This window comes from Heterobasidion irregulare (genome assembly GCF_000320585.1).
Source record: "Heterobasidion irregulare TC 32-1 unplaced genomic scaffold scaffold_05, whole genome shotgun sequence".
NCBI lineage: Eukaryota > Fungi > Basidiomycota > Agaricomycetes > Russulales > Bondarzewiaceae > Heterobasidion > Heterobasidion irregulare.
In genome coordinates, this window is record NW_009258201.1 from 1,791,818 (window position 1) to 1,816,901 (window position 25,084).

General features: G+C 53.8%; 11 protein-coding genes across 11 annotated transcripts; 5 read left to right on the plus strand and 6 right to left on the minus strand.

Annotated features, from left to right (window-relative positions):
- Nucleotides 1–546: 546 nt before the first annotated feature.
- HETIRDRAFT_451614 (uncharacterized protein) lies at nt 547–3,074 on the minus strand (the record flags this gene model as incomplete). Its single annotated transcript, XM_009548238.1, has 4 exons — nt 547–618; nt 666–751; nt 844–1,186; nt 2,913–3,074. 4 exons carry the CDS (start codon nt 3,072–3,074, stop codon nt 547–549), a joined length of 663 nt encoding a protein of 220 aa, XP_009546533.1.
- A 1,004-nt stretch (nt 3,075–4,078) lies between these two features.
- Nucleotides 4,079–5,426, plus strand: HETIRDRAFT_384393 (uncharacterized protein). Its single transcript, XM_009548239.1, has 2 exons — nt 4,079–4,965; nt 5,036–5,426. Exons 1-2 carry the CDS (start codon nt 4,252–4,254, stop codon nt 5,066–5,068), a joined length of 747 nt encoding a protein of 248 aa, XP_009546534.1. The 5' UTR covers nt 4,079–4,251; the 3' UTR covers nt 5,069–5,426.
- A 718-nt stretch (nt 5,427–6,144) lies between these two features.
- Nucleotides 6,145–6,942, plus strand: HETIRDRAFT_384394 (uncharacterized protein). The gene has a single exon (XM_009548240.1). It carries the CDS (start codon nt 6,724–6,726, stop codon nt 6,895–6,897), a length of 174 nt encoding a protein of 57 aa, XP_009546535.1. The 5' UTR covers nt 6,145–6,723; the 3' UTR covers nt 6,898–6,942.
- On the plus strand, nt 6,295–6,558 carry HETIRDRAFT_319052 (uncharacterized protein; the record flags this gene model as incomplete). Its single annotated transcript, XM_009548241.1, has 1 exon — nt 6,295–6,558. A coding segment is annotated over one exon (264 nt), but the record flags the coding sequence as incomplete, so codon positions are not given.
- A 906-nt stretch (nt 6,943–7,848) lies between the features above and the next one.
- On the minus strand, nt 7,849–8,170 carry HETIRDRAFT_247965 (uncharacterized protein; the record flags this gene model as incomplete). The annotated part of the gene is made up of 2 exons (XM_009548242.1): nt 7,849–8,027; nt 8,098–8,170. Coding segments are annotated over 2 exons (252 nt in total), but the record flags the coding sequence as incomplete, so codon positions are not given.
- A 1,065-nt stretch (nt 8,171–9,235) lies between these two features.
- HETIRDRAFT_475471 (uncharacterized protein) lies at nt 9,236–12,622 on the minus strand (the record flags this gene model as incomplete). The annotated part of the gene is made up of 15 exons (XM_009548243.1): nt 9,236–9,443; nt 9,494–9,646; nt 9,701–9,736; nt 9,793–10,073; nt 10,129–10,190; nt 10,246–10,432; nt 10,494–10,674; nt 10,729–10,763; nt 10,816–11,056; nt 11,110–11,218; nt 11,270–11,283; nt 11,348–11,535; nt 11,589–12,009; nt 12,187–12,369; nt 12,434–12,622. 15 exons carry the CDS (start codon nt 12,620–12,622, stop codon nt 9,354–9,356), a joined length of 2,370 nt encoding a protein of 789 aa, XP_009546538.1. The 3' UTR covers nt 9,236–9,353.
- Nucleotides 12,623–12,973: 351 nt separating this feature from the next.
- Nucleotides 12,974–14,197, minus strand: HETIRDRAFT_173594 (Lipase, class 3; the record flags this gene model as incomplete). Its single annotated transcript, XM_009548244.1, has 6 exons — nt 12,974–13,098; nt 13,153–13,429; nt 13,486–13,669; nt 13,731–13,800; nt 13,863–13,931; nt 13,993–14,197. The coding sequence occupies 6 exons, from the start codon at nt 14,195–14,197 to the stop codon at nt 12,974–12,976; spliced, it is 930 nt and encodes a 309-aa protein (XP_009546539.1).
- Nucleotides 14,198–15,173: 976 nt separating this feature from the next.
- On the plus strand, nt 15,174–16,380 carry HETIRDRAFT_239296 (uncharacterized protein; the record flags this gene model as incomplete). Its single annotated transcript, XM_009548245.1, has 6 exons — nt 15,174–15,245; nt 15,308–15,317; nt 15,382–15,435; nt 15,520–15,630; nt 15,693–16,009; nt 16,075–16,380. Coding segments are annotated over 6 exons (870 nt in total), but the record flags the coding sequence as incomplete, so codon positions are not given.
- A 467-nt stretch (nt 16,381–16,847) lies between these two features.
- On the minus strand, nt 16,848–20,106 carry HETIRDRAFT_451619 (uncharacterized protein; the record flags this gene model as incomplete). Its single annotated transcript, XM_009548246.1, has 17 exons — nt 16,848–17,027; nt 17,100–17,359; nt 17,433–17,602; nt 17,674–17,759; nt 17,828–17,950; nt 18,008–18,147; nt 18,214–18,380; nt 18,435–18,578; nt 18,637–18,692; nt 18,765–18,831; nt 18,891–18,969; nt 19,028–19,398; nt 19,451–19,530; nt 19,595–19,659; nt 19,710–19,787; nt 19,876–19,939; nt 19,999–20,106. 17 exons carry the CDS (start codon nt 20,104–20,106, stop codon nt 16,848–16,850), a joined length of 2,238 nt encoding a protein of 745 aa, XP_009546541.1.
- Nucleotides 20,107–20,557: 451 nt separating this feature from the next.
- HETIRDRAFT_451620 (uncharacterized protein) lies at nt 20,558–21,698 on the minus strand (the record flags this gene model as incomplete). The annotated part of the gene is made up of 6 exons (XM_009548247.1): nt 20,558–20,817; nt 20,886–20,961; nt 21,028–21,074; nt 21,140–21,202; nt 21,439–21,560; nt 21,613–21,698. The coding sequence occupies 6 exons, from the start codon at nt 21,696–21,698 to the stop codon at nt 20,558–20,560; spliced, it is 654 nt and encodes a 217-aa protein (XP_009546542.1).
- Nucleotides 21,699–23,110: 1,412 nt separating this feature from the next.
- Nucleotides 23,111–24,866, plus strand: HETIRDRAFT_417969 (uncharacterized protein; the record flags this gene model as incomplete). The annotated part of the gene is made up of 5 exons (XM_009548248.1): nt 23,111–23,542; nt 23,694–23,970; nt 24,026–24,150; nt 24,226–24,666; nt 24,798–24,866. 5 exons carry the CDS (start codon nt 23,111–23,113, stop codon nt 24,864–24,866), a joined length of 1,344 nt encoding a protein of 447 aa, XP_009546543.1.
- Between the last annotated feature and the right edge of the window lie 218 nt (nt 24,867–25,084).

A 25,084-nucleotide genomic window follows, 5' to 3' on the forward strand; every position in this document is an offset into this window, starting at 1 on the left:
TTCCAGTGCCTCCTGCGAATACCTTTTTGGGACATCGGTATATTATGGCGCTGGTCACCACGACCCTTGCGAGTGTACCAAAAGTCTGTTGTAATTTTCACCCTTCTTCAAATCGTGTCCACTCCCGCGCAAACCAGCTTATCAGTGACCCACATCTCTTTGCTGAACCAGAGGCACCAAGCGCACCAGAACGCATCGGGCATCGCCTCGCCGATGGCCACAGCGGACAGCCACCTCGTCCCAGGCAGGCGCAAAGGGGAACCCGAACACAGTACAGCATCGAACCCTATCCTCCGGGCCGTCCAGCGAGAGCTGCCCAACGCGCGCTTCCCCTTTTATTGCATGCAGGCACCGTCGTCCCATGTCATGCTCTCATGTTCGCGGTTCCTCGAACGCGAGAGAGGTCTAGATTCGGCGCGACCGTGCCGCAGCCACTCACCTGTCCTGTGCAAGCCTGTGCAGAGCAAGTTCAGTGTTCTGCAAATCAGTCGGGCGAAGGTTCGGCGCAGAAGGGTCTACGTAGCGTGCTGGCTGCTAGCCAGGGCATCACGTGGGAGCAAGCATCACAACATCGTGCGCGCGCGTAAGGCCACAGCCTGTACGAAGAACGACTATCTTCTGCGTAAGACTAAGGTCAGCACGGAAACTAGGGCCACAGTGCGGACCGCGATTGAGTGCAAACAAAGTTTCGCGCGAGCCAAAAGCGGGAAGGCCATCTCGGCGAGCAGCGCTGGCAGAGTGGGCGCGAACTCTGCGGTGGGCAAAGCAGGGACGCCTCGCCCGAGAGACTAATACATGGGCAGTGCGAGCCCGTGATTCCCAGTTGCACATGCAAAAGCATACTCAAAGCATCCGTCGCGTCTGCCGCATCTTCTCGCGCACGCTGCGAACTCGGGACGTGTGAGTAGTCTATAGGTGCGCGCGCGACGGCGCCCTGCAAAGCTCCGCACAGGGCGCGCGTGAGCGAAAATAAGCGCAAAGGTCCAACACCGCAACGTTCGCCAATTTCAATTTTGCGCGCAGATTCGTATCGCCTGCGATATGCCATATCAGGGCGGGAAGCGCAACCGAACGCGAGCGAGGGGCGCAAAGGGAGAGGCGATACCGCGGGCGAGAAGCGCAGAGCTTTACCCCGGAGGTTGGGGTGGAATCGCAACGATCGATGACAGGGGATCGATGAAGAAGGCTAATCGCCACTGAGAGCACTGATCGGCGTCATCGTCGAGCCCGACTGCGTGAGCTCTGCGTATCACAAGCTTGATAGAATTGTCGGGTGCCGTGCGATGCGGCCAGATGCAGCCTCGACCTCTGAAGGCGAGAAGCTTGGCCCGATAGATGCACAAGTTCCTCAGACGAAATGACCGAGGCAAACCGCATCCTTCAATGCACACTGTCTCCGTCATGACTCACAGCGCGGTCCACAATGGTTGATTTATACCGTACGTTACACGCTCACGTCTGAGGGTCTCGCCTTGGTGCAGGATCGCATTTGCCTGTGGCAACCGGATGCAAATGACATCTCCATCTTCTCTGTACGTGCGATCTCCTCACACGGGAGAATCGTCGGATGCCACCATCCGATAACAATGACGCTGACGATGTCATCGACATCGACTTCAAAAAGCCTCCGATCGACGTCCCGGAACCTGAAGGGGGGGGGCAGAGGATTAGCTCTAATTTGTAACCTGTTACAACCAGATTGGCTTTGGCCGCATGTGTCTCGACAGAGCCAGAATTGACTGACGGCAGCAGCAACGCGAGGGCGCAGTCCACGATAGGAGCGTAGGTGTTCGGGTCGAAGCTGACTGCGGCGACGATGTTGGTGGCAATGACAAGAGAAACAACGTGTTTGCATGGGGGAGCACATATTCTGCATTTAATGCTTAATATGACATCAAGTAAGAGTGGACAGTATGAATAGCCCGCCTGGCCTCGGGGGTGAAGTTTGAGCGGCGGCCCGCTCAAGAATCAGAAGGCTTCCTGGCAACAAGAGTGCGCCCGCAGCTGTGTGCCTTGAACTCTGTCCTGTCCGCGCACGCCGACGAGTAGGTAGGTCCGGCAAGAAGGTCAGTGAAGCAAGGAGATGAGACGGCAAGACGGGGCGGCAGGAAGAACGGCGCGAAAGGCAGCAAGGGGGAACTCTCAGGCCTTCGCAATTTGATCATCGATCGGGACGCCGGGTCAAGTGCGATATCGAAAGCACATTCGCTGCGGACGCCTGTCTATATATGCGCGCTCAGACGCGTCTGGGAGAAACCTGGCTGTCCGAGCGAGAACGAGAACGGCGTCGTGTCAAGTATACCATCGAGTGACCGAATAGGGTGGTATTACTAGCTGCTCGCAGCACGTGTAGGCGCAGTTGCCACAGAAATCGGAAGAAGGGTCGAGAAGGGGGGATCCGACCGCGCAGAAGACGTCGCGAAGCACGGATGGCGTCGGGAGAACCTGCCGCTGCAGAGAGATAAGAGGGCCCAGGACCAGTGTTTGTATCCCAAAGCGAGTGAAGAGCAGTGGGCGGATCGCATTCGCATGACATACGTCAGCTCTGGGTGGACCGACCATTCACGGTGCGCGGTGCGACATGGGACTGGGAAGCATCTCTGGCACCAGGTGTTGGAGCACATGGCGATCTCTTCTGTGCATAAGACTGCTCTCCAGGACAGGACACCGTCAAAAACAGAACGATTGACTCGGGTACAGGCTGGTCGAAGAGGGGTGGCGATCAGGCCAAGGCTCCGACCAACGTGTACGGGGCTATGTAGAGGCATATGAGGCCAGCCAGCGGCTACATTGATGCGGCAGAGCCGAGGCGCCTGGACGACTCAATGGAGGAAAAGGAGAAAGGATTATGTTCGGGGCCTCGGATCGGAAGCATCGCAGGAAAGGAGGGCCGCAGGCGATGACGCACGAACCGCGTCCGTGAGACCCTCGCCCCGGACGGCCCAGGAGCGTGCATCTGGTCTGCTGCCGTCGCGGTTCATTTCCCGCTGGGGGCGTGGTGCTTGCGTTGGACGCAGACATGGAAGAGAGAGCGAAGTGCAGGCGCTCGTGGCACGCGGGGGGGTCGCGGACATGGAGCAGAGAGGTGCGGGGCAGAGACTGAGGGCCGGAGAGGCCAGGAGGAAGAGTGGCCGGGGGCGGGGTGGCGGGGGGCGTGTGGCGGGGGGATTGATTCCGACTGAGAAGCTGGGGTCGCCCGCGAGAGGAGCAGCGACCAGCAAGACGAACAGAAAAGCGGCGAGGAAGAGTGGCGATGGGCAACTCCAACTCGACACAGGCCCCTCCCCTAGCCTCTGCAGACCGCAACCACGCACGCCGCACACAGCCCTCCAGCGCCGCCCTCGCATCCTCTGCGACGCCCCGCGCCCACACCCCGCATCGCTCCCTCCGCACAAAGAAGAAATCCCTCGAGCTGCCCGATCTGGCGTCGCTCTCGTACCCCCTCGCTCCGTCCTCCCTCAATGCGTCGCCGCACGCACACTACGGCCGCCACAAGCCCTCCTCCCCCATCCCCATCCCCATCTCCCCCCACACCGCCGTCCTCGACAACCACGTCCAGTCCTCCGTCTACGGCCGTCCCCATCCCACCCAGCTCCCCTCCACCTCCTACATTCCCGATGCTCTCCTCGCGCCCCCCTCCACCCACATCCCCATCGCCCCCAACCAGCGCCCTCACTCCCCCTACGCCCCCTACAACTCCTCCCGTTCCCCCTCTCGCGGTCGGCCTCCACCGCCCCCTCCCCCCTCGGAAATCCCAGATGACCCCCCTCCATTCGTGACAGAGACCATCCGCAGCACCATCCCACTCGGGATTACAAAGCCCCTGTCCTCCACTGGCGCCTCCCTCGTCCACAAGCCCACAGATCATTCCCGCGACCTCGTCCCAGTCAAGATCACTTGGCACGGCCCCGCCAAGACTGTTGTCCTCGCGCGCGCAGGCGATGCCAACTGGACCGGCCGTCAGCCCATGGAACGCGAGTGCGTATCCGCTAACCTTCCCCACATTCTCACAATCTGATGAACACCCCTTCCCGCCATCGCAGACCGAACGAGGAGGATACATGGTTTACATGGGTCGAGCTCCTCCCGGGCACGCACCACATCAAGTTCTTCGTTGACGATCAGTGGCGCGTCGCAGACGACATCGCCACCGCCGTCGACGATGACGGCAGTCTTGCTAACTACGTCAACATTCCCGCCGTCGCCGTCAGCCCACCCACGCCCCCTCTCGGGCCAGCTTCTGGTCCTCCCATGTCCAATCTCTCTGCCTCCATATCCAAACATACCGGCCCGCCCTCCACCCCTACCAACGGCAACGGCGCCGCCAACGCCACGTCCAACAACGCCGGCGGGTTCCAGATCTCGTTCTGGAGCGAGAGCAGCGTCGGCGGCGCTCGCGCGGGCCCTCCCAAGTGGACACAGGATCTCCCGGCCGAGCTGCTCGCTGCGGCGCGGGAGGAGGAAATATACCTCGCCGACGGAGCCGCGGGCGGCGCGCCCGCGCCGAATATCCCGCCCGCGCCCGTCCTCCCGCGGCATCTCGATAAACTGATCCTGAACACGCGTCCCGCTGCGCCGCGCTCGGACGCGAACGCACGGGCGGAGGAGCGCGCGAGGCGGACCGCCGGCGCGAGCACGCAGGCACCGGGGCACGGGCGCGTGCGGTCGCGCACGCGGCATTCGGCGCTGGGGATGACAGAGGTGCAGGGGCAGGGGCAGGGAGGGTCGGCGGACGGCGAGGGTGCGATCCCAGTCACGACGGCGAGCGGGACGGACGTGACGGCGACGGCGGCGGGGCGGGGAGAGACCGGCGCGCGGGCGGGGGTATCGCTGAGCGGCCCGGCGCTCGCGGACGACGCGAGCGTGCTGCCGGTGCCGTCGCATGTGGTGCTGCACCATCTGAGCACGAGCGCGATCCGGAACGGGGTGCTCGCCGTCGGGAACACGACGCGCTACAAGAAGAAGGTGCGTTGCCTCTTTCAGTCCTTCTTCTGCTTCCTTGCTTCCTACCCCCGTGCTCACGCTTGGCTCGCAGTTCATCACGACCATCTATTACAAGCCGACATGAGCGCCCCTCCTCTTCTTTTCCCCTCTCTCGTTTTGTGTATCCCATCCCCCCACTCATCCCTATTTACCCTCCCCCCCTCCTGCATCTACTCTCCCCTTTTCCCATGTTTTGCTCTCTTTTTTAGATTCCCATCTTCATCTCCATCTGCCTCTCTGTCTCTCTCTGTCTCTTGCTCCGGGTTCCTCTCCGGCCTCACTTGTCCTACACGATGCACATACATACATACATACATACATGTTGTACATATGTTTACCTACTCACGGATACAGACACCCTGCCTCGCGCATATACGCGCGCCCCGAAACAAGCGCCCGCGGCCCGCGCTGTTCGCACTCTTGTTCACGGTCGATCTCGGCGATAGCGCGAGCGCTGACGTCGATGCCGCAGGCCTATCCCCGCGTTTCGATTGGGGTACCCATCTGCACCATCCGCTAGCTTGAAAAGACCGTCTGCGGTACATACGTGGAAGTCTGTTTTGGGTCTGCACACCCTCTTTATGGTATTGGTCCATCGCGATCCGCTGGGGGGAGAGACCGGTCTGGCTTGGCTCGTCTGCATCCGTCCGCGTCAGGGTCCTAGTGAGCTGACTGTACTCATTCGTGTTGAGCCCGCACGAACGCGGCGCGGCAGAGAAATCGGACCAGGTGAGACTCTACTCCCCTTGATTGAACGGATGGATGCACGAATGAGCTTGCTTATGGCGCCAGTACATGACTACCCATGAGTCCGTCGTCGTCGTCGTCGTTTCCACTTTGTGTGATATAGACTTAATGACGTACATCATGAAGGTCTCAGGAATGAGCCCCAAATATCTGCTTTCGATCGCCTCGGCCGAGTCTTGGCCGAGGGCCCCTGGAATGTTCAATGAACAGGCTCGGACTGGACCCTGTCTGACTCACGAGCAGGCCGCCATTTGATCACGCGCGGGGCCCCAGGGAGCCCCTAAATCTAAGTTTCAGGGGCCGAATCATCCCCACAGCCGAAACGAGACATTCCCACGGCCCTCCTCCCGCGCTACATGATATAAATTCCATCGTTCCTGCTCGTCGAGCGACACAGGCCGCCATCGAGCCGCAGCAATGATCTTTCCTTGCTTGAAAGAGGGATTTGCACGGGTCCGTGCAGCTCCCCTGCGCCGCTGCGCTTGTCTCTGCTGCCTTGCCCTCGATGACGATGATAGTCCGTGACTATCTCTCAGCTCACGCTTGAGCTGAGCCGCCTTCCAGCTCACGCTTGAGCTGCGTCCCCGCTCGCACTCGAGCCGCTTTCGCCCGACGCTTCGGGATCAGTGCCACGCACGCCCCAATCCAAAACGCTCCTCGGGTCTGTTCGGCAGACTACGGATGACGGGGGCGCGCCGCCGCGCCCCCCGTCGTAGCGAGCATCGCACGCTTTCGAATGCGTTCGGGTTCTCGCTGAACCCTTGGCCTTGCTGCACCCTCGCTATCGTGAGGCTTGGTCGCCCTTGCGACGCTTCCCAGGGCTCGTGAGGCGAGCACCTCGCTAGGTGTATCGTCTCTTGATTTTATTGTCGTCTGGCCTTCGCGCCGCCCCTTGGATAGTCCGCGACTGTCTGCTCGCGCGTGAGTCGCTTTCGCCCGATGCTTCGGCGTTAGTGGTTCAACACAGCATTATGGACGCGCGCGACCCTCGGCATGTGCTGCATTTTTTGTAGTCGCCCCTCAAGGCATTTAGTGTACTGTACGGTTCTCATTCGGCAGACTTTCCTCTCTGTATATGACGCCTATTCTGAATTCGATGGCGCTTCTGGTTGCACTATCACTATGACATCTCTCTGTCTCCCGTTCCTAGTCTCGAAATTCGATTGAAATTGTGTAGATGCTTTTCAAATGACATATGGCCCGTCTGAAGTCTTGATCTTGTCAGCAGTACTTGCACGGATCTTTCATGTCGAGTCACCAGTATCTTGCCTTCTGTACTAGCACAAAGTTTTTCATATTTCGCCTTGAAGCGCCGTAAGAGGAAGAGTTGGACGAGGCTCGCTTCGTCAGGAATTCTTTACAACACACATGACGAACATTTCTCGAAGTGAACTGTCACGTTACAACTTGAACGCATTCTTCTCCAATGTTCTGTGTAGGATGATCCAGTATCATCGAATAGAAAATGCGCGCGACTCATCGCTCCCTTCTGTCTGTTCCAATATAACCCGTGAGCGACTACACCTCCTGCCTGAGGGCGCATGCACATAGATACCACTCAGATAATATCTCCTATCGCGAAGCAAGAACAGAAATACAGTTACAAGGGGGCACGATGATCATATAAATGAGCAATAATAGGTAGCATCGGGAAACGACCGTGTGTATCTTCTAGATCGGATCCCTCTTGGGTCTCAGAACCCGAGTGAAGTGACCGTCAGCGACATTCCCTCGGCCTGGAAGAACTGCTTGGCATCGAGCATCCTGCAGATCCCGCAAAGAGAGGTAAGAAGAAATTTATATAGACGTGGTCAGCATCTCCGGTGAGGAAAAGCAGAGGGCAGACCCACAAGTCGTGCACAAGCGCGAGCCCGCCGGGGAGCGCGGTCGTGAAGTTCGCTACGGTGCCGGAGACGATCGGGTCCAGCGTAGAGAACATGGAGTTTACGTTGGCCACCAGTGTCGGTGTGAGGTTTGAGAGGCTGCTCGCGGTCTGCCTGCACATCTCCAAGAATACCGACACAACAACCGGACAGGGCAGAACGCAGCGAAGCCAACAGGCGAGAAGAATGGCTAGTGAGCACGGGTCGAGAGCAGAAATGGATATAGAGATACGCACGAGAGAGTGCTTGCAAAAGTAATAGAGATGTCGTCGTTCGTCGGCGCCGTTGTGTTCGATCCGTCGCTTGGGGCGACGTTCCCGAGATCGCGGCCCGCGGTGTCCCAGACTGTGTTCAGCTGCGCGAACTGCGCGCCAATACTCGTCTCATTCGCTTGGTGCGCAGCCACGAGAGTCACTGTAATGCAGAAACCGCATTTACGTATGTCACCGAGGTCAACCATGAAGGGGCAGGAGCCCAGACGTACGTATGTTGGGCAATATGATATGCAGACTCTCGGAGAGCGAGTCGACGAAGTTATTGATGTCCATGTTCGTGTTGGCGGCGAGCGCGGTGGAAGCGAGAGCGAAGGCAGAAAAGATGGAGAGCTTCATGGTATTGTATGGCACGTATAAGGCGACTTAGTGGTGTCAGAGCGTCTCTACGACCGAAAATGCAAGCTTAAATGGCTCTCTCCATTGCCCCTTCAAACGCCTTGGAAGTGATAGGCAGTGGTATTTTGCCCACGCCTGGGCTTCGCAAAAATGATGATGCAGCTCTCTGCATGGTTGGAAGCACGCGTGGTAAGGATCCTCAAGTGTCGGTGCGGTAACCGTAGAGGGGTGTGTGAAGCGGACGTGCTTGGGGAGTCAAATTGCGAGGGAACGCTCCGGACAAGTTTACGCCTCTAGGCTCCCAAAATGCTTGCTCCCGTAACCGTGGATCTGGTGACCAAGTCGATCAAGGAGAATAGTCTGGTGATGAGAACGTGAGTGTATAGATGGGAAGGAGAGGTGGCGGCAGTGAAAGGGCGAGTGGGAGTCGTTGGTGGGCCCGGTAAAGTCTATTCACTTTTCATGGTACGAAGGATCCCAGAAAGGCATACACGCACCTTGCTTGTCGTCTTCTGACCCAAGAGACGCCCCACAGCAAGGGAGAGTTGATGTGGGAAATAACCGGACAAGGGTCTTGGCGTTCTCCTGAGATGAGGAAGAAATTCACTCAACAATGTTGCTATCTGACGGGTTTATGTCGATCATGGACTGTCATTATTAGCCTTTTAACACGCTGTGACTCGGGAGTTGCGTAAACAGTTGTGGAGAGAGGCGTAAAATTTGGACTAGAAATACTCACATCGAACTGGCATTCAGCTGCGACCATGCTCAGAAGCTGTCACAGATTGTCCACGTACAAGTGAACTATGATTTGCTACCATGCAACAAGGCTTTTCTATGCGCGGAGGATATCCGGCCCGTTGTGCGTGAGAGTGAAACAAGCATGTTATGGGAAAACGCAGCACGGTTATTAGGCCTGCAGACCAGACGTGATGAGTTCCTAGACCACAGTTTGGGTTCACAAAACGGCGCCCAGCCTGCTAACGAAACCCTAAAGCAACCAGCCAATCAGTGCGTCAAGGTAGGTCATAATTTTTTAGCACACTGATTTCTGCTACAGCAATGGTGGTCGTAAGCGATGGGGTATACAGCTGTTGAAATATAAGACACGAGATCAAGTCCATAAATTTTACTTCTTTGCCTTCAAGGCACCTATCAATGCAAGCTCTTCCATCAAAGTCTCGTGTCTGAACTGCAGCCGTCCGTTCGGCACATTAGTCTGATCATCAAGCGGGCGTCAGACTCAAATGCCCAAGACGTTCTTTTTACAGATTCACGTGCCTTGTTTATTTCGTTCCCTGCAGCACCCGGGAGGTACCATTGCTGTCCCAGCCAGTGACGCTTCATTTCCATTTCGAAGCCACTCTGGATAACCGAGTTGCGTGCCAGCTCACAGAGCGAGCTTTGCGGTAATTTCAGGATCTGTAGCGATGTCAACGAAGAGAAAGCGCCAGCGAGTTCTCAAGAATTACTCACATGAGCCGCCACACTATATTCTTCAAGGAGCGGTTCCTACCGATACGTGAGATCAGACTTGCAATGCCGAACCTATGAAGAGGTTTGCATACCTTTGTGAAGTGGAATTGCAACGGATCGTCCGTACTCAAGCTGACATTCAACCCAGTTTTGAAAAACTCCGGCAATGGGTTCCTCTCATAGGTCAAGAAGAGAGCGTTGTTGCTCAGAGGACTCATCGCGATACCAATCTGCTTTAAATAAAAAAGATACTGAAGAGCAGGGACCTTACGAAGCAAGATGCCGTGGGAGATGGAGTGCGAAGTAAGGAATGCAGATGTCAGGTGGTCGGTATCGCCCGCCTCGCCGGAGTGTGGACGGAAAACGAATGTGCCTAAACGTATATTGAATCAGAGCACTTTGTGGCAACATTTTAAACTCTTTCTTACTGAAACCACGAGCACGTCTCCAATGGTTGAGACTTGACATATTGGCATACATATAATAAACCCTAACAAAACAAATATTATTTCAAAGAAATAAAATGATCTTAATTTTCGACATACCAATAAGAATATGGTGGTGACTGATCGAAATTCCACAGCTTTGGGTATGGGAACTTTTTGTGATAACGCCTCTCCGTCTTCGATTCATCATCGACAGTGTCAAATCCAATGACTCGCTGTAAGAGTACATGAAGCTCGGGATGCGTTGAGGGATCTTTGGTGACCTCGAAAAGGGGCTTGAAAACATCTGTATGGGAACATGGTCAATTCTCACATTGAAAGGGTACCGAACGACTGAGAAATCTTACTCCGAACGATATCTTCAAACGTCTGGATGGAGCCGTTGTGCTTGTATACGTCATAGAGGCGAGGTATCTGCACAAGCCAGCGAACATTGTGGGAGTAAAGCTTATGATTGACGATCCATCGGGCCAGTTTATCCCATTCATCTTCATTTCTGCCATAGATACTGATGCGCCATTCGCAATTCTATTATAACGATTATAAAAAAAAATAGATAACGGGAGGATTTGACGAGCTGACCTGATATTTACTCTGCTCAAGGTCCGTCATGACCTCTGTAACAGAGATTTGGTCACATTGTTTGCTACAAGAATAGATTGCTCGCACCTTTTGTCAACTCAGCCAAATATCTGCCTTGGATGTAATTATCAGTCTTCAAGAAAATCTCTCGCAGGCGCGACTCTCCAATGGGATTATACTTGAGATTGAATTTGTCAAACCGATGGAAGGAATCCTGATGCGCGTGCATGTCTAGGGTGTCTATCGACAGGTCGTACGCGGTCAGCTTCAGCGATTCAAACACCTGGGCCAAAGTGAGCTCCGCGCCGTCACGGAAAATGACGACATCCTGGAGAGAATATATTGTCAAAGGGATGAATGGACAAAGTCGGTTGAGCTCACGTCTGGACTACGTTTCATTTTGGATTTGATGAATCGAAGCAAATGCTTTTGATTCATGCTGCTGGAGTGGTGCACGTGAGTATCCACCTTCCGAACATTGTAAAAGTCGCTGAAAGACCGAAATCAGTCCACACAATCACCACCACATCGTGTTACTGACCGATGAGGGACTTGCTAGAGTGAGATTTATCGATATCAATTTATTCTTCCACATGGCGCCGAAGCTAAAGAAGCTTACCTTCATCTCCGTCAACTCATGAAACTCGTTCAACAAGCTATGCATGGTGAACTTTCCCAACAGGTACTGGAGACGACGAAAAGCAAAGCTTTTTGCAGGTCCATCAGAGATTACACCCAGCACAAACTCAAGATCTACAAAATACTCTCGTATTCCAGGGATATTGAAGATGGGTTTTTTGTCCTCAACTGTCAAGATATGATCACTCGTAACTCATGGACATTCCGTGAAAAATACCTACCTTCGATGTTGTGGTATACTTGAAAGACCCCCTTACTGTCGAGTTCGAAGTTCCACTGATGAGAGCCCGGGATATCACAAGCAGCAAGGTTGAACTCTTCGTTATGATCATCCGCATTTGGGATTACGGTGCTTGACACGGCCTTCTGCTTAGCCGTCCAGTGCCAATGAGGAGGCGGAGGCTTCGGATAAATACGCCAAGGCTTGAGCTGTTCGGTTCCGGGCGCCTGATGAGATTGAAGAAGGTCAGCATCGGGACGAATGCCCGACACATCCGCCATGCTATCCTCAAGGCCCGTGAAAGTACCATCATAGTCCCGGGGATTGTCTCCAAGGCGCTGAAGCGAGATGGCCATGTATTTGTCCCGCAGCTCAAGGCATTTGCGGAACAGCTCAAACAGATGTTGAAACTCGGACCCCATCTCTGGCGGCATGGCGATCGCTGTGTGCGGAGTTTAAGAGAGTGAGCATACGTGGCGCGACGGGCTGCTCTAGCAAGATAAAAGGTGGTACGTACGGGCAGCGGGATGTTCGGGTGCGGCCTCAGCTATTGCTTCTTCCAAGTCCTCTTCCTCGAGGTACGGTGAGCGGTGTGCAACATTGCGTTCAGCTTCCAATGTGGGAGGCAGCAGAGACATCGTGACATTGTTCGCGACGGAGGAGGCCACCTCTGAGTGAGAATCGGGCCCAATAATCGGCGAGCTGGGATAGAGATTGACGGGCCGCCCGGCCTCACTGTGGGACTGCGACGGCCTTCGGTGGGCCAGAACCTTTTCTTCGATCTACGAGAACGAGACGAAATCACCTTCTGTCCATAGAACAGAATCCGAATAATCTTAAACATACATGGCGCAGTGTCTTTTCATCACTATATCCAAAAAATGCATCACGCGATTCTGGAATGTGGACGCCTGGAGAATGGACGCCAGACGTGTCGTTCAAGAAGGAAGGCGTCGGCGAAAGACTCGAGTCATTCGGCCCGTGGTTTTCCTGTTCTTCTATCGAGGGGGAACTTGACCTAATAGAAGACGGCATTTTTTCACGATCAATCTGGTCTATTGGAATGCGACTGAAGGTAATGATGCAAGTTATGTAGGATGGCGGTCGGATCTGGTAGGACGAAGAGCAGTCTTCCGAAAAAGGCGGATCCGGACAGAAGATTTGGTCGCTTTGCACGTGCCTTCTTTTCGCCAATGGCGACACGTTAACTTGGCCTGCCATACTTACAATCTTCATTCTACAGCGTACCGCTGACTCAAGTACTCAGCGCTCAGCGCTCAGAGGTGATGAAAGAGCAAAATAAATGCAATGTGTCCAAGGTTGATCCAGCAGAAGCGTACCAAGATTTAAGGAGTGGGTTACGAGGACAAATTTATGAGTTGGACTTCATGTACAGAACGGCGTGCCAATAAATATCCCTTCGTATGCCCCCAAATGGTCAAGAATATTACCTTCAAATATGTTTGATACAGTCTTAATTTGACATTGGCTGTCAACCGCATCATCGTCTCCTGCAGGTTCAAGTGTTACCCAAAAATGCAAATATCACCGCGATTAATGCTTACCTGGACATGATACGGCATTCCCGGGCTCCACTATATGGACTTCGCCGTGCGGATGAGCAAATCCCAGGAAACGACCGGGGATGATGGGGACAAGGTCGCTCTTGTTATTTACACGTGTGAAGTCGGATACCTGCTGGTCGAACAAAGTCACAAACTTGGAATTTCCAACGCGAGGCGTTCCATAGGTGACGCCTTTGATCGTTGTTCCCATGGGAAGATTAAGTTTCATGAAGAGGCTATCGAGTTCAGCTAGCGCGCCGCCCAAGGAATGCCCAATCTATATTTCAATGTCATAGAAAGAGATGGTTCGATTAAACGATTAATAAAGCTTACGAGTGTTACGTTGGTTGTGCGATGCGTCGCCATGAGTCGCTTCACTTCGGTGAGAATCTGGCTAGCAGTTTTCTCGTGCGCATCAGCAAAACCCGAGTGAACTTCTACACCATCGGGAACACCTGGAAACAGTGTAGGATCCAATACACGCTTGGCAATATTGAGATCCGTCAAGTCGGACTTTCTGTGAACAATCCGGAGACTACTGAGTAGCCAAGAAAGTACAGAACAGATAAAGAACATACATTTTCGTTGGATCAGTCCCTTGATGGGCTACCACCACCGTGTTCTGGTCGGGCCAGAATCCAACGAAGACTAGGGCACAGTAGAAGCAGAGTCGATCAGATAGACCAGGGCTACACCTGTTTTACACGTACAGAACTGGATAGAATTAGCATCGCCGCCTGTCAAGGTTGGCTCAAAGCCTGGTAAGGCATCGCAAGCCTCTGCATCAACAATTTGACTAGGTAAAAAGCAATGTCAAGTAGCATGGAAGATACTTCTCACCACCGCACTGCCATCCTTCGATCTTGGAAGGATCGCAATACGCCGCCCTAGCAAATTGCGTGAATGGAGCAAAACTTGAAAGTTGGGTCGGAGATAATGCAGTGGGGGAAGCTCGGGTACGAAAGTTTCGAGGCGTAGGGAGGGCAGACACTCCTGCCTTGATCAACAGGACAGAGAGTACAAAAAGAACGGCAGCCATATGCATTGCAGTGAGGGTATCAAGATGGTGGGTTAGCAGGGAACGAGTGAAAGCCGCACCAAGTGTTCATAAGCTGCTCAAACGAGTATTTATTGACAATGTCTAGAGATACTGTGGGATACTGGATAGTTGCATCAGAACTCATATATGTGTTGTTGGGGTCATATATTCAACCAACGAGTGACTTGGAGTGACTACGTGTCGTTGCCACGTTACATGCGAACGACTGTCGGCACAACTGCGGTGGTATCGCCGTAAGTACTCTTGGTTTCCGAAAAGTATTGAACCCAGTTGAAACATCTTCAGACACGGCTTGGAGGAATTCATGTAACATGAGCATAAACTATTCAAGCTCACCTTCTTGGCACACAGTACGGCAGTTTTTCTTCTGACCCTGAAAGAGGGGTGATGATTAAGTGATGATGGTGGAGGCGCCCATCATATAATGCCCTGGCTGAATGACTTGCGTTAGCACTGTCGTTCATGAAAGACTCATTCATTTTGTGACGCGATATGGCGCGAATTTGTTGAAAGATAGAACCGGGACTCACAAGGTTCTGTGTCGCTTCTTCAATCTCGCGTTTGAGTGCATGCCAGGAGCCTTTGATGACATATGTAACCACTACGCATAACCGAGTAACCGCCGTATAAGACTCGTATAAGTTAGAATCCAAGATGGAAAATATGATTTGAAATCACTCCAGGCATCCAAGGCACCGGGACATGTCGATTCACCTTCGGAAGTTTGCGATGATTACCAGTTGATTACCCCATGATGACGACTCTCTGAGTGGCAACTCACTGGCAACTCACCTTGCATGTAACAACCACCTGGCTACCAAATTCTCAAGCCCGATTTGCCTTGAATCTCTTGTACAAATCCGAAGCTTTTGGAATAATGGACGCCGCAGACTTCGATTGGCTCCAAATGCTATTTGGTCGTGGTTGGGAGGAACCGTTACCAATAGATAGTCATCCTCGACTTGAAGGAAAGGATATCCCATCGCTCGCGAAGTACATGAAATCGGACAAGTGTAAGAATGTGTTTGTTATGGTAATTACAGCCTCAAACCAACCGAATATCCTTTCGTTCAGCTGACCATCCGTGTTTCTAAGCTTGGCGCAGGTAAATCATCTGCACCCTTCGATTTGATTTGATATCTTCAATCTGTTGATGTCACAACCTTAAGGTGTCAGTACATCTGCAGGCATACCCGATTTTCGATCACCAAAGACGGGTATGTGTAATTAACATTCATTAGAAAAAACCTAAGTGTTGTGCTCTTTGCAACTTACAAGGTCTATATGTGTGTTCACTTGACATCAAGACGGACAGCGACATAAACTAACTGATTGGAAGACGAATCTTGCTAGACTTAATTTACCGCGCCCAGAAGCGGTGTTCGAGATGAGCTTTTTCCGCGTAAAGCCCCAGCCATGTAAGCCAGTCCTAATATCCTTGCTTCCAGTGGAGCCCATACCTGAGCTCGGCGGGCGATAGTCTACACACTCGCTAAAGAGCTCTACCCTGGGCGCTACCGACCAACGCTATCCCATACTTTCATCAAACTTCTTTCACAGAAGAACTTGCTTCGCATGTGCTTCACTCAGAACATAGATACCCTCGAGCGTCGCGCAGGGATCCCTGACGAGAAGATTATCGAAGCCCACGGCAGTTTCGCCACACAAAGGTGCATTGAATGTCGGAGACCGTTTGACGATGTCAAAATGAAGAAATTCATCCGGAAAGCGGCAGTACCGCGGTGCGAATACTGTGAGGGCCTTGTCAAGCCAGATATCGTCTTCTTTGAAGAATCTGTATGTCATTTCTTGGTTCTCGGCTCTCCCGCGTTCTCATGCTCCGACACTCTGGCTTCGATCAGCTTCCACTGGCCTTTACGCAGGCCATTCCCTCACTCCAAGAAGCTGATTTGCTGATCGTGATGGGTACATCGCTAACTGTTCACCCCTTCGCATCTCTAGCCAACCGAGTGCCGCCTGATTGTCCGCGGGTCTTGATTAATCTGGATAAAGTCGGAAACTTTGGAAGCCAGATCGACGATGTAGTGCTTCTTGGTGAATGTGACCGCATTGCGAAGCAGCTGTGCGTGGAGCTTGGGTGGGAGAAAGAGCTCATAGATGAATGGGAAGCCACTGCAGGGTCTGTGGAGCAGCATGATGCGGATGATGTTATGGATCAAATGGTTGGCGAAGAGCATGGTGCGGAAGACAATCTGACAGGTCCCAGCGAGAAAGTGGAAGATATTGTGGATCAGCTAGCCGGCGTTCTTGCCAAGTCTATGAACTTGATTGCGGACGAAAAGGAAAAGGAGGTAACTGAGGATGCGGAACAGGTAGACTCAGCTGTCCTACCGCCACCAAAGCGCGAGCAGGCTAGGGAGTCTGGAGTGGAGACTGAAGAGCCGCACGAGAAAAATGGCACAGGCCCCTTGATAGACAACAAGGTGAATCTCGTTTGAATCAGATACGAAATACGCGTCTACAAGCTCACTTAACCTTGCAGCCGTGATGCTTTGCTTGATTCTCGAGCCTCATATGCCTTTCTACGGCCACACGCTACAACAATACATTGGGTTGGTATACAGGATGGTGAAAATCGGAGAGAGACGATGTCAATATCTGTATGTGCTGAAATTTAGCGATTTAACTTCCAGAGCCCTTCTTTCGTGGTGACAACGAGCCCCTCTCGCTGCGCCGCATCCATGAATGCAGCCAGCTGATCAATCCTCCGATCGTAGCCAGGCGCGAACTTGAGCATGTTTTGTATTCTGTCGAGTGGGAGAGACCCCAGATTTGTGAGCATGCCCTCGATGAACTAAAACAAAGCGAAGTCAGAATACGGCTTTCAACGACGAGCTCGAGAGGTTGAAGAGTGGGGGAAACGAACCCTCCAAAAGACTTTCATCTGTTCTGCCTGTTGTTGCTGCACCGACAACACCGGCAGCAGCTCCTCGTTCTGTGCCCGCGTTCCAGATGGTCGTATGTGAGGTTCTGGCTGCGATGCGTCGACCTCTTCCAAAAGCTTGAATGTGTCGTCCTTGTCTTCTTTCAGCACGCCACGGTCCACCCAAGCCAGGAGAGCCTTGAGCGCTGACGTCCGGTCGACAGGGCCAACGCGTAATATTAATTCGTCAACCGTCCATACATCTGCGAGTAGAGCAGTGCGTGAGTGATCGGTCTATGTAACAGGGAAAGAACCAAGCAGCGCCCGTCAATATACCCTTTTCCGAGAACATCTCGATGAAGGCCGCTTCCAGAGGCGGCACGTCCGCGGTCACGGTTCTATCTTGCAACTCGATATCCAGATGGACCGAGCCGAGATGCGGGAGCCAGCGCAGCTTCTTATCCGGCTTGAAGGTTATGTACTCGCTTGCATATGAGCTTTGAATCCTTGGTGCGCAAAAAGGGTCAGCGTATTATTTATTACGAAGCATGGAGGGATAAGTGTTTTTGGGCCTTACTCTCGGAACTGCCCTGGCATGTCGAATGTGCTCGACTGTAATGGTGGCCAGAAGTGGCGGGATATTATGGTCGGATGCATGATGGACTGGCAGAAAGGAATTTAGAAATTCAGTGAAATGATTATCCCCAAGGCGTGGATAAAGATTGACATACGCTCTTTTGAGACTGGACGTGCTGGTCTATTCGACGCGAATCGGTCATGTCTTTCAACATGACCTCACATACCTGCAGCGGGCCCTCTCCGAAGCGAATTTTCAAGATCTCGATGTTACGACGCTGACGGTCCAAGTACTTTAGATGTGAAAAATAGGAGAGTTGAAAATAAGTGGCCACCTCTTTCTCAAAGTTACCGTCTGTGATAGCCAGTAGACGCTGAGCTAGGAGTACCTGCAGCTCTTTCACAAAGAGGTCCTTGGAGTCATAAATGCTGACAAGAGTGCTAATCACGTCGCTCGGTTTGTTCGTTCGGAAATCTGATAGATGAGTCAGATTTCGTGTGAACACAGCTAGAGTTTATTCAAACACAGTAGTCCACTCACCAGGCCCTGCATCCATGGGTTCAGGCTCCCAGCTGGGATCCAAATAATCATCAACCTGGACGCCCTGCAATGGTTGAATCGGATCGTTGTCGTCGACCAACGAATCGCCGCTTTCTCCGTCGCCTACAAGACTTGCGACAATACATCGGATGGTGTCAGGTTTCTCTCTGAGATCAGCATCAGTAACCTCAATACCTGCAGTATTCAGAAAAAACTGGTACCTCAGGTACCGTCGGATAGGATCAGCTACTTTGAAGAGAAGTACCCCTGGAGGGTCGACGATGCGCAAACATCGGATGATTGAGACGTATTGTGTGAGAATGTCCTTTGTGTCTGCCCCTGGATGCAAAAGCCGTTTTTTATTTCTGTAGAAGGATGGGGATGATTGAGAAGAAGAAAATCACCATGCCGTTCATGACTTACGCCTTACGAAGGGATTGGACCAATTCGGTTCGCTGGTCAACTCGCGCGAGGCATTCCTATGTTCGCCAAAAGAAAAAAAAAGTCGTATCGACGGCTTTGGGAGAACAGATACTCAGGGAAATGCAGACCTTCAAATCATGGAGGGCCGGCGTTGATTCTGGATAATCGATTATTATATCAAATATTTCCTTGGTCCTTTATGGTCAGCAACGCATGAGTCGACAGCAGATTGCATTCTGTGCTCACTCACTTACCGAAGGTCACAGAGGGTCTTGCAGACGTGGAAGTCGAAACGAGAACCAACTCCTTGAAGCATTGTTCGCGCCTCCTCCGCTAGACAAGTACGTCAAGTTTAGCTCTTAGTTGGTAGAGTAAAGGACAAGAACCGCACCATTTCTTGCACCTCTTGCGTATGGAAGTAGCATCCAGGGCACAACCTTGTCCGCCATCCAATCTCTAAGAATGGTCAACATGGGCTCGTCCCATCGACCTTGACATGTGCTCCGAACATGATTCTCGATATGTTCATAACAAACACTGGCGATCAGAGACTCGTAGCGATCGACGAGCCCCAGCATCTCGAACGCCGCCCAAAGCTTCGGATCCTGATAATAAGGCGCCATTGACGACAAAGGGTCGGTCGTAGCTTCAAGAGTGGCAGCTATGAGCTTCTTGAACCCCCCAGCAAAGGTTGGAGGCAAAGCGGAGAAGATGTGGGTCTGGAAGTGGACAACGTAGGTAGAAGTGATGGTGTGACCTAGTCTGGTGGACTAAGGAGGCTGGTTGAGGCACGAATGAGAGAGAATACACTCACTCTCCACCTGGCGCCCATGCCTTGTGCCATTCTGCGAGTCGGAACACAAGCTGAGCGATGACCCTGGGATCCCCAGTCGTCTGCCACGAGTCACATCCAACATTCACACACTGAAGCCGAGCACGAAAGGTATGTGGCTCATACCTCATATTGTTCCATGAACTTCGCAACATCTTCAGTGATAAGATACTTTCGCCTCCGCACATCCTCTGCAAAGAAATTCAGCACGCTAGCCGAACCTGATCAGACTGGCGCATACCGATAAAATTCTCGAGCAACACAGGTAGCATGCGACATTGCATCAACACATCGAAGGCACCTCTGACCTCCAGAGAGCCTGCGTAATCAGAGAAAGAGGAGTGCTTATGAATGTGCGCTCGTTTCTGGTTCCTATAGGTGGACGTAGAAGTGCTTCAAATGCTTACTGAAATCCTTAGGCGGATCACCTAGTTTCCTCGGGTATAAGAAGTCCGTCGAAGTCTTCCACGCCTGGGAGACAGCTCAGACTATTATTTCTACAAGTCCCGCGTGATACAAGCTGCTCATACCTCACTGAACGACATCAGACCTGCAATACCAGGCGCTTCACGGTTCAGGCGGGCAAATGCATCTTGCCATTTGGCGCTCACTTGAGCACGCACGGACTCGGAACCCATCGAAGCAGATATAAACAGATTACTTGAGCAGTGGAGGGTTTGTAGGGTTCTAGAGGAAGTTGTGATCCTCCCAAATCGAAGAACGTTTGGTGGGCAACTTCCCGAGAATGAGTTGAGCGCGACGCGGCGTGACTGAAAGCTTGTGTCACATGACCAGGGCGCGAGCGTGTTGGCACGCGTTGGGCTTGTTCGTAGCACAAGATTGTAGTCCTTGTATTGAAGGATCGCTTCAGAGGAAAACTCCATGCGTCCAGTCAGACACGAGTACCTCAAAACGAAGTTATGATATTGATATCGACTGATTACCGAGACCGTATTCTATGCACCATGGTCACAGACCTATAATAATCTCGCAGCTAGTCGCAAGCGTGAGTACACTATGCGTCTCGATAGCCTCAAGACAGCCTCACCCTCCGCTTGACACCACGCGCTCTGCTCCCTTACCCACTAGCTACACCAGCGCTGCGCCCGCAAAGCAAGCCCCGACATACACGATCACCTGCTCGAACCAGCCGCCCAGGACCTCGAACCCTGTCTTGAGGCGCAGATGGCCGACATCCACGCCGTCGATGGCCGCGGATAGGGCATTCATAATAGGGGCCGAGAGAACGCTGCCAATCCGGCGCGAGAGCATCAGGAAGCCGAAGAGCGCCATGGACAGCGTCGGGTCGCCCCTTGAGGGCGATACAACAACATCGGCATCGGCATCGACTCACACCGCATCTGTGTATGTATGAAGGAGTTACTTGGGATCAGCCGCACAAAGCCGGTCCATAAACTGATCCACCCGCCCGCCAGAATGCCATACGTGGCTCCGGACACCATCCAGCCGGCGACGATGTGTCCCGCGACTCCCTAGAGAACGAAAGTAGAGAGAGATGTCGCCGCGAGGGCCATCAGCCCTAGAGGCCAAGGCGAGACGTGGTCCGAGAGGGTGCCCATCAGGAGTCGGTCGACTACCGAAGCACCTGAAAACAGATGTGAACAGACCAATGAGATACGCCATTGAGCGACTTGCCAGAAATTCGCATACCATTCAGGAACGCGAGCGCGAGCGAAGAGCTCGAGGAGGACGCGTTAAGCGCCGATGCGCACGCTGCAACATGGTTCAACGGTGCCCTTCATGATTATAGTTTGTATGCGAAGCGCGAACGTACTCTACAGCCATACGTACTCGGCAGCCACACGATGGGCACAAAATATGCAAAACCCTGGACCGTATTCGCGACGACCAAATTCCACCAAATTCAGCTTCTCGCCCACTCCCTGCCCTCCGCATTTCTCCTCGCCGGGCCATGCACGCGTCTTTCTGTCAGCCGGGGCTTGAAGAACGGAGCGCCGGCAGAAGACTCGCAGGGATGGCTATGGACAGGCATCGCAGGGGGTGCGCGAGCCCGTAATGGCGGAATAGAGTAGGGAGAATCAGGGCGAGGAAGAGCCCCCATGAAAGGCTGCTAGATGATCCCGTGCCGCATGCGCTTAAATACAGGTGGAGGACGAACCTACATCGACGTGCGGCGATGATATGGGTAGCGGGAGGCAAACGGGTATATCACAGGCCCTGCATGCGCAGGTAAGAGCTCGCCGTCCATCATGCATCACGAGCAGGATCGGGAATACGCGCTGAGCAATAGATAATGCCAGAGGAGAGGGGGCCAATGAGAGGCAACAACACACCCGCGTGAGGCTGGGGCGCGGATTTGGGGTGGAGCGTTTGCGTTGATGCGCACGCCAGGCATATTATTGGACGGTAACCAGAGGGTTGGTTTATACAGGCCTGATACGTTTTCCAAGGCCTATAGTTGCAAGTTGGTCGAGTCATCTGTGACCGCTGTAAACTTCTGACAACCCGAGAAAAGGTGCATGACGCCTATATCGCCACGTAATCGGACATAAATACATGCTTGATACTCATCAGAGACATAAACAGAGAGGACAAGATAGATCACATCTCCGTTCACGTGCAGAGCACAGCGCAGGCAAGGCGCGCCGGACTAAGCGAAGCTGTGGACGTGAGACTCGACGAGAGGGGTCTAACGAAGCTGTGATTGATACACACGGAGCCTGAAGACCTGAGCCCGAAATTCTGGATCGCGATCTTTTCGAGGACTCTGCGCAGAGGCAAACCCAATGGGATTGAGACGCAGAGAGGAGTTTGCTTGGCGGGGTCTTCAAGACACCTGCGAAACCCCGGGAGTCGCATGCAGCGCTCTACATGTTACTTGACAGGACAGGCCGTGACAGAATGATCGTGCGCGATGCTTCCGGCCCTGGCTTTTCTAGACGATGATGACATCGTTCGCGGAGCAATCAAGCCACTTTGCTCAGCCGCAGGAGGCGTCATGAGCCCCTGTCAATGGTGGAGGGCTCTGGGGTGACCCCCCTGGAATGCAGATCGTTAAACCGGGACTCGTACAGGGGCTTCCAATCCGTTCTCGTGCACGCCCATGGACGCAGAAGACTACTGGGGTGAGAAACGCTGGGTGAACTATTAGATGGAATGACATCGTCAAATGATGGTCGCAAGTCGGGTGCAGTGCTATTGATGCGTACGTCCGACAGTAGTTAGACGGCAGACGACGGGTTGGGACGGTCGGAGACCGGGTCGTATCAATGAACCACTCGCAGAAAAGGAGCGCTGGAATCCCATTGTCGCCATGGGCCAAGAATAGCCGGCAATGCTGAAAGGCGCGATAATGAGCGCAGCAAGTACATCAGGGACGGGGGAAAAGATAGAGAGTGCGCTTATTGGTGCGCTTCGTGCAGACGAACAAAGGGTCGAGACTCGCTTACCTAAGGACCAAGCTCGGTATTACTGGCAGCGTGGCGGATGAGACGCTCGCCCGCGACCGTGCTCGCCGACGCAGCAACCGCTCGTTCTCCCAAGCCCATCCTTCCCTCCCTCCCACTCCCTCACTCACACCGTTCCCGTTCCTCTCCTCCTCGCGTCCCCGCTTCTGCCTCGCCACATCGCGTCGATCTCCCTTTGTGCCCCTTGCACCCCATGGCTACCCCCATCCGCAAGAAACGCAACTTCAAAGCCCTCCAGCTCGATGTCGCGCAACCCCCTCCGGAGCCCCAGCCCCAGCCCCAGCCCGTCCCCACGCGCCTGGCACCCGCAGCGGGGGGCAAGAAGCGCCCTCCTCCCATGGCCCTCAAATCTTCCACCAAGAACGACTCCTCCACCGCCCACGGCGCCGACGACAATGGCCTACTCTCCGTCACGAACGGCCCCACATCGGCCCCCGCATCGGCCCAACGCACGACTTATCACACCACCCTCTCCAACACGCTCGCCAACCTCGACATGAACGCGGAAACAAAGTACGATCTGCGCGATGAGGACCTGAAGGATCTGAAGGAGCTCGGCCAGGGCAACGGCGGCAGCGTGAAGAAGGTTGAGCACGTCCCCACACATACCATCATGGCGAAGAAGGTGCGATCATCCCCCCATATCGTCCCGTCCCGTCCTGTCTTGTCTCTTGTCGGTGCTGACTAAATCGCATTATGTGCGCCTAAACTAACTCATCCGTCCTGTCGACTGCGCTCTCTTCCGCCCAAATGGCCCACGCGATCGGGTGGCGCAGATTGTGCTCATCGACGCTAAGCCGTCTGTGCGGAAGCAAATCCTGCGCGAGCTGCAGATCATGCACGACTGTCACTCCGAGTACATCATCTCCTTCTACGGCGCGTTCCTCTCCGACCCCAACATCTGCATCTGCATGGAGTTCATGGACAAGGGTTCGCTTGACGGCATATACAAACAAATTGGCGCCATCGACGTCGAGGTGGTCGCCAAGGTCGCTCTCGCCGTGCTCGAGGGCCTCACGTACCTGTACGATGTGCACCGTATCATCCATCGTGGTCCGTTTCTCGACATTTCTCAGGATCATCTAAAGCTCATATCCATCGCGTATAGATATCAAGCCGTCGAATATACTGTTCAACTCGAAAGGTCAGATCAAGATCTGTGACTTTGGTGTGTCTGGCGAGCTCATCAACTCGATCGCGGACACATTCGTGGGGACATCGACGTACATGAGTGTGCGTCCTCTAGCCTCTCCTCACGCTCGATTGTCTACCCGTTTTTTGCTGACGTTGGCTATTTATGGCGCGCAGCCGGAGCGGATACAGGGCGCGCAGTACACCGTCAAGTCGGACGTGTGGTCGCTCGGGATCTCACTGATCGAGCTCGCGCTCGGGCGATTCCCGTTCTCCGACTCGTCCTCGGATGACGATTCTGACCTGTCCGACTTTGAAGGCACGCTCTCACCCTCACGGCCCATGTCGCTCGGGCTGCCCCCGCCGCGCGGCAAGTCCAAGCCGATGCGCAAGGGGCTCGACAGCAAAGAGGCAAAGCGGAACAAGCGGAAGAGCAAGGGCGTGAGCTTGCAGGGCGGCGGGATGACGATGAGCATCCTCGAGCTGCTGCAGCACATCGTCAATGAGCCGGCGCCGAAGCTGACCCCCGAGGGCCGCTTCCCGAAGGTGGCGGAGGCGTTCGTCGACGGGTGTCTGTTGAAGGACCCGGACATGCGGCAGACGCCGAAGGATCTGCTGGTGCGTACCTCTCTTCCTCGCCCCGCGCTTCTGCAGCACCTCGCTGTCGGTGGCGCTGTGGAACGGGCTTTTTTCAAATACTTTCGCGCCTTGTTGATCATTCGCGTTCTCATTCGTCTCTTCTTTGGCAGCAACATGAGTGGATAGTGAGCGCCAAGATGTCGACATTCGACCTCGAAGCGTGGGCGAGCACGTTTTGAGCCGTGTTGACTGCCTCCAGTCTGACCAAGCCCCCTACAACCCAAGGGGAGTTCGATCGTCGCTTCTGATACCCTCTGCCTCAGGCGCGCGGGCGCTCGCGCACGGACATATCTCCATCACCTCATGCACAAGTCATTTCCACGCACATACACATCTAAAACTGTTGACAGTGAGCCCCTGCCCTGCCCCGCCATCTTTTACTATCCCACCTTCCCAC

Bases quoted from the DNA above. Each gene is read 5' to 3' on its own strand.
- HETIRDRAFT_384393 (XM_009548239.1), top strand. From the start codon at position 4,252: ATGTCCAATCTCTCTGCCTCCATATCCAAACATACCGGCCCGCCCTCC. The intron at 4,966-5,035 runs GTGCGTTGCCTC...CTTGGCTCGCAG, and splicing joins CGACGCGCTACAAGAAGAAG to TTCATCACGACCATCTATTA.
- HETIRDRAFT_384394 (XM_009548240.1), top strand. From the start codon at position 6,724: ATGTGCTGCATTTTTTGTAGTCGCCCCTCAAGGCATTTAGTGTACTGT.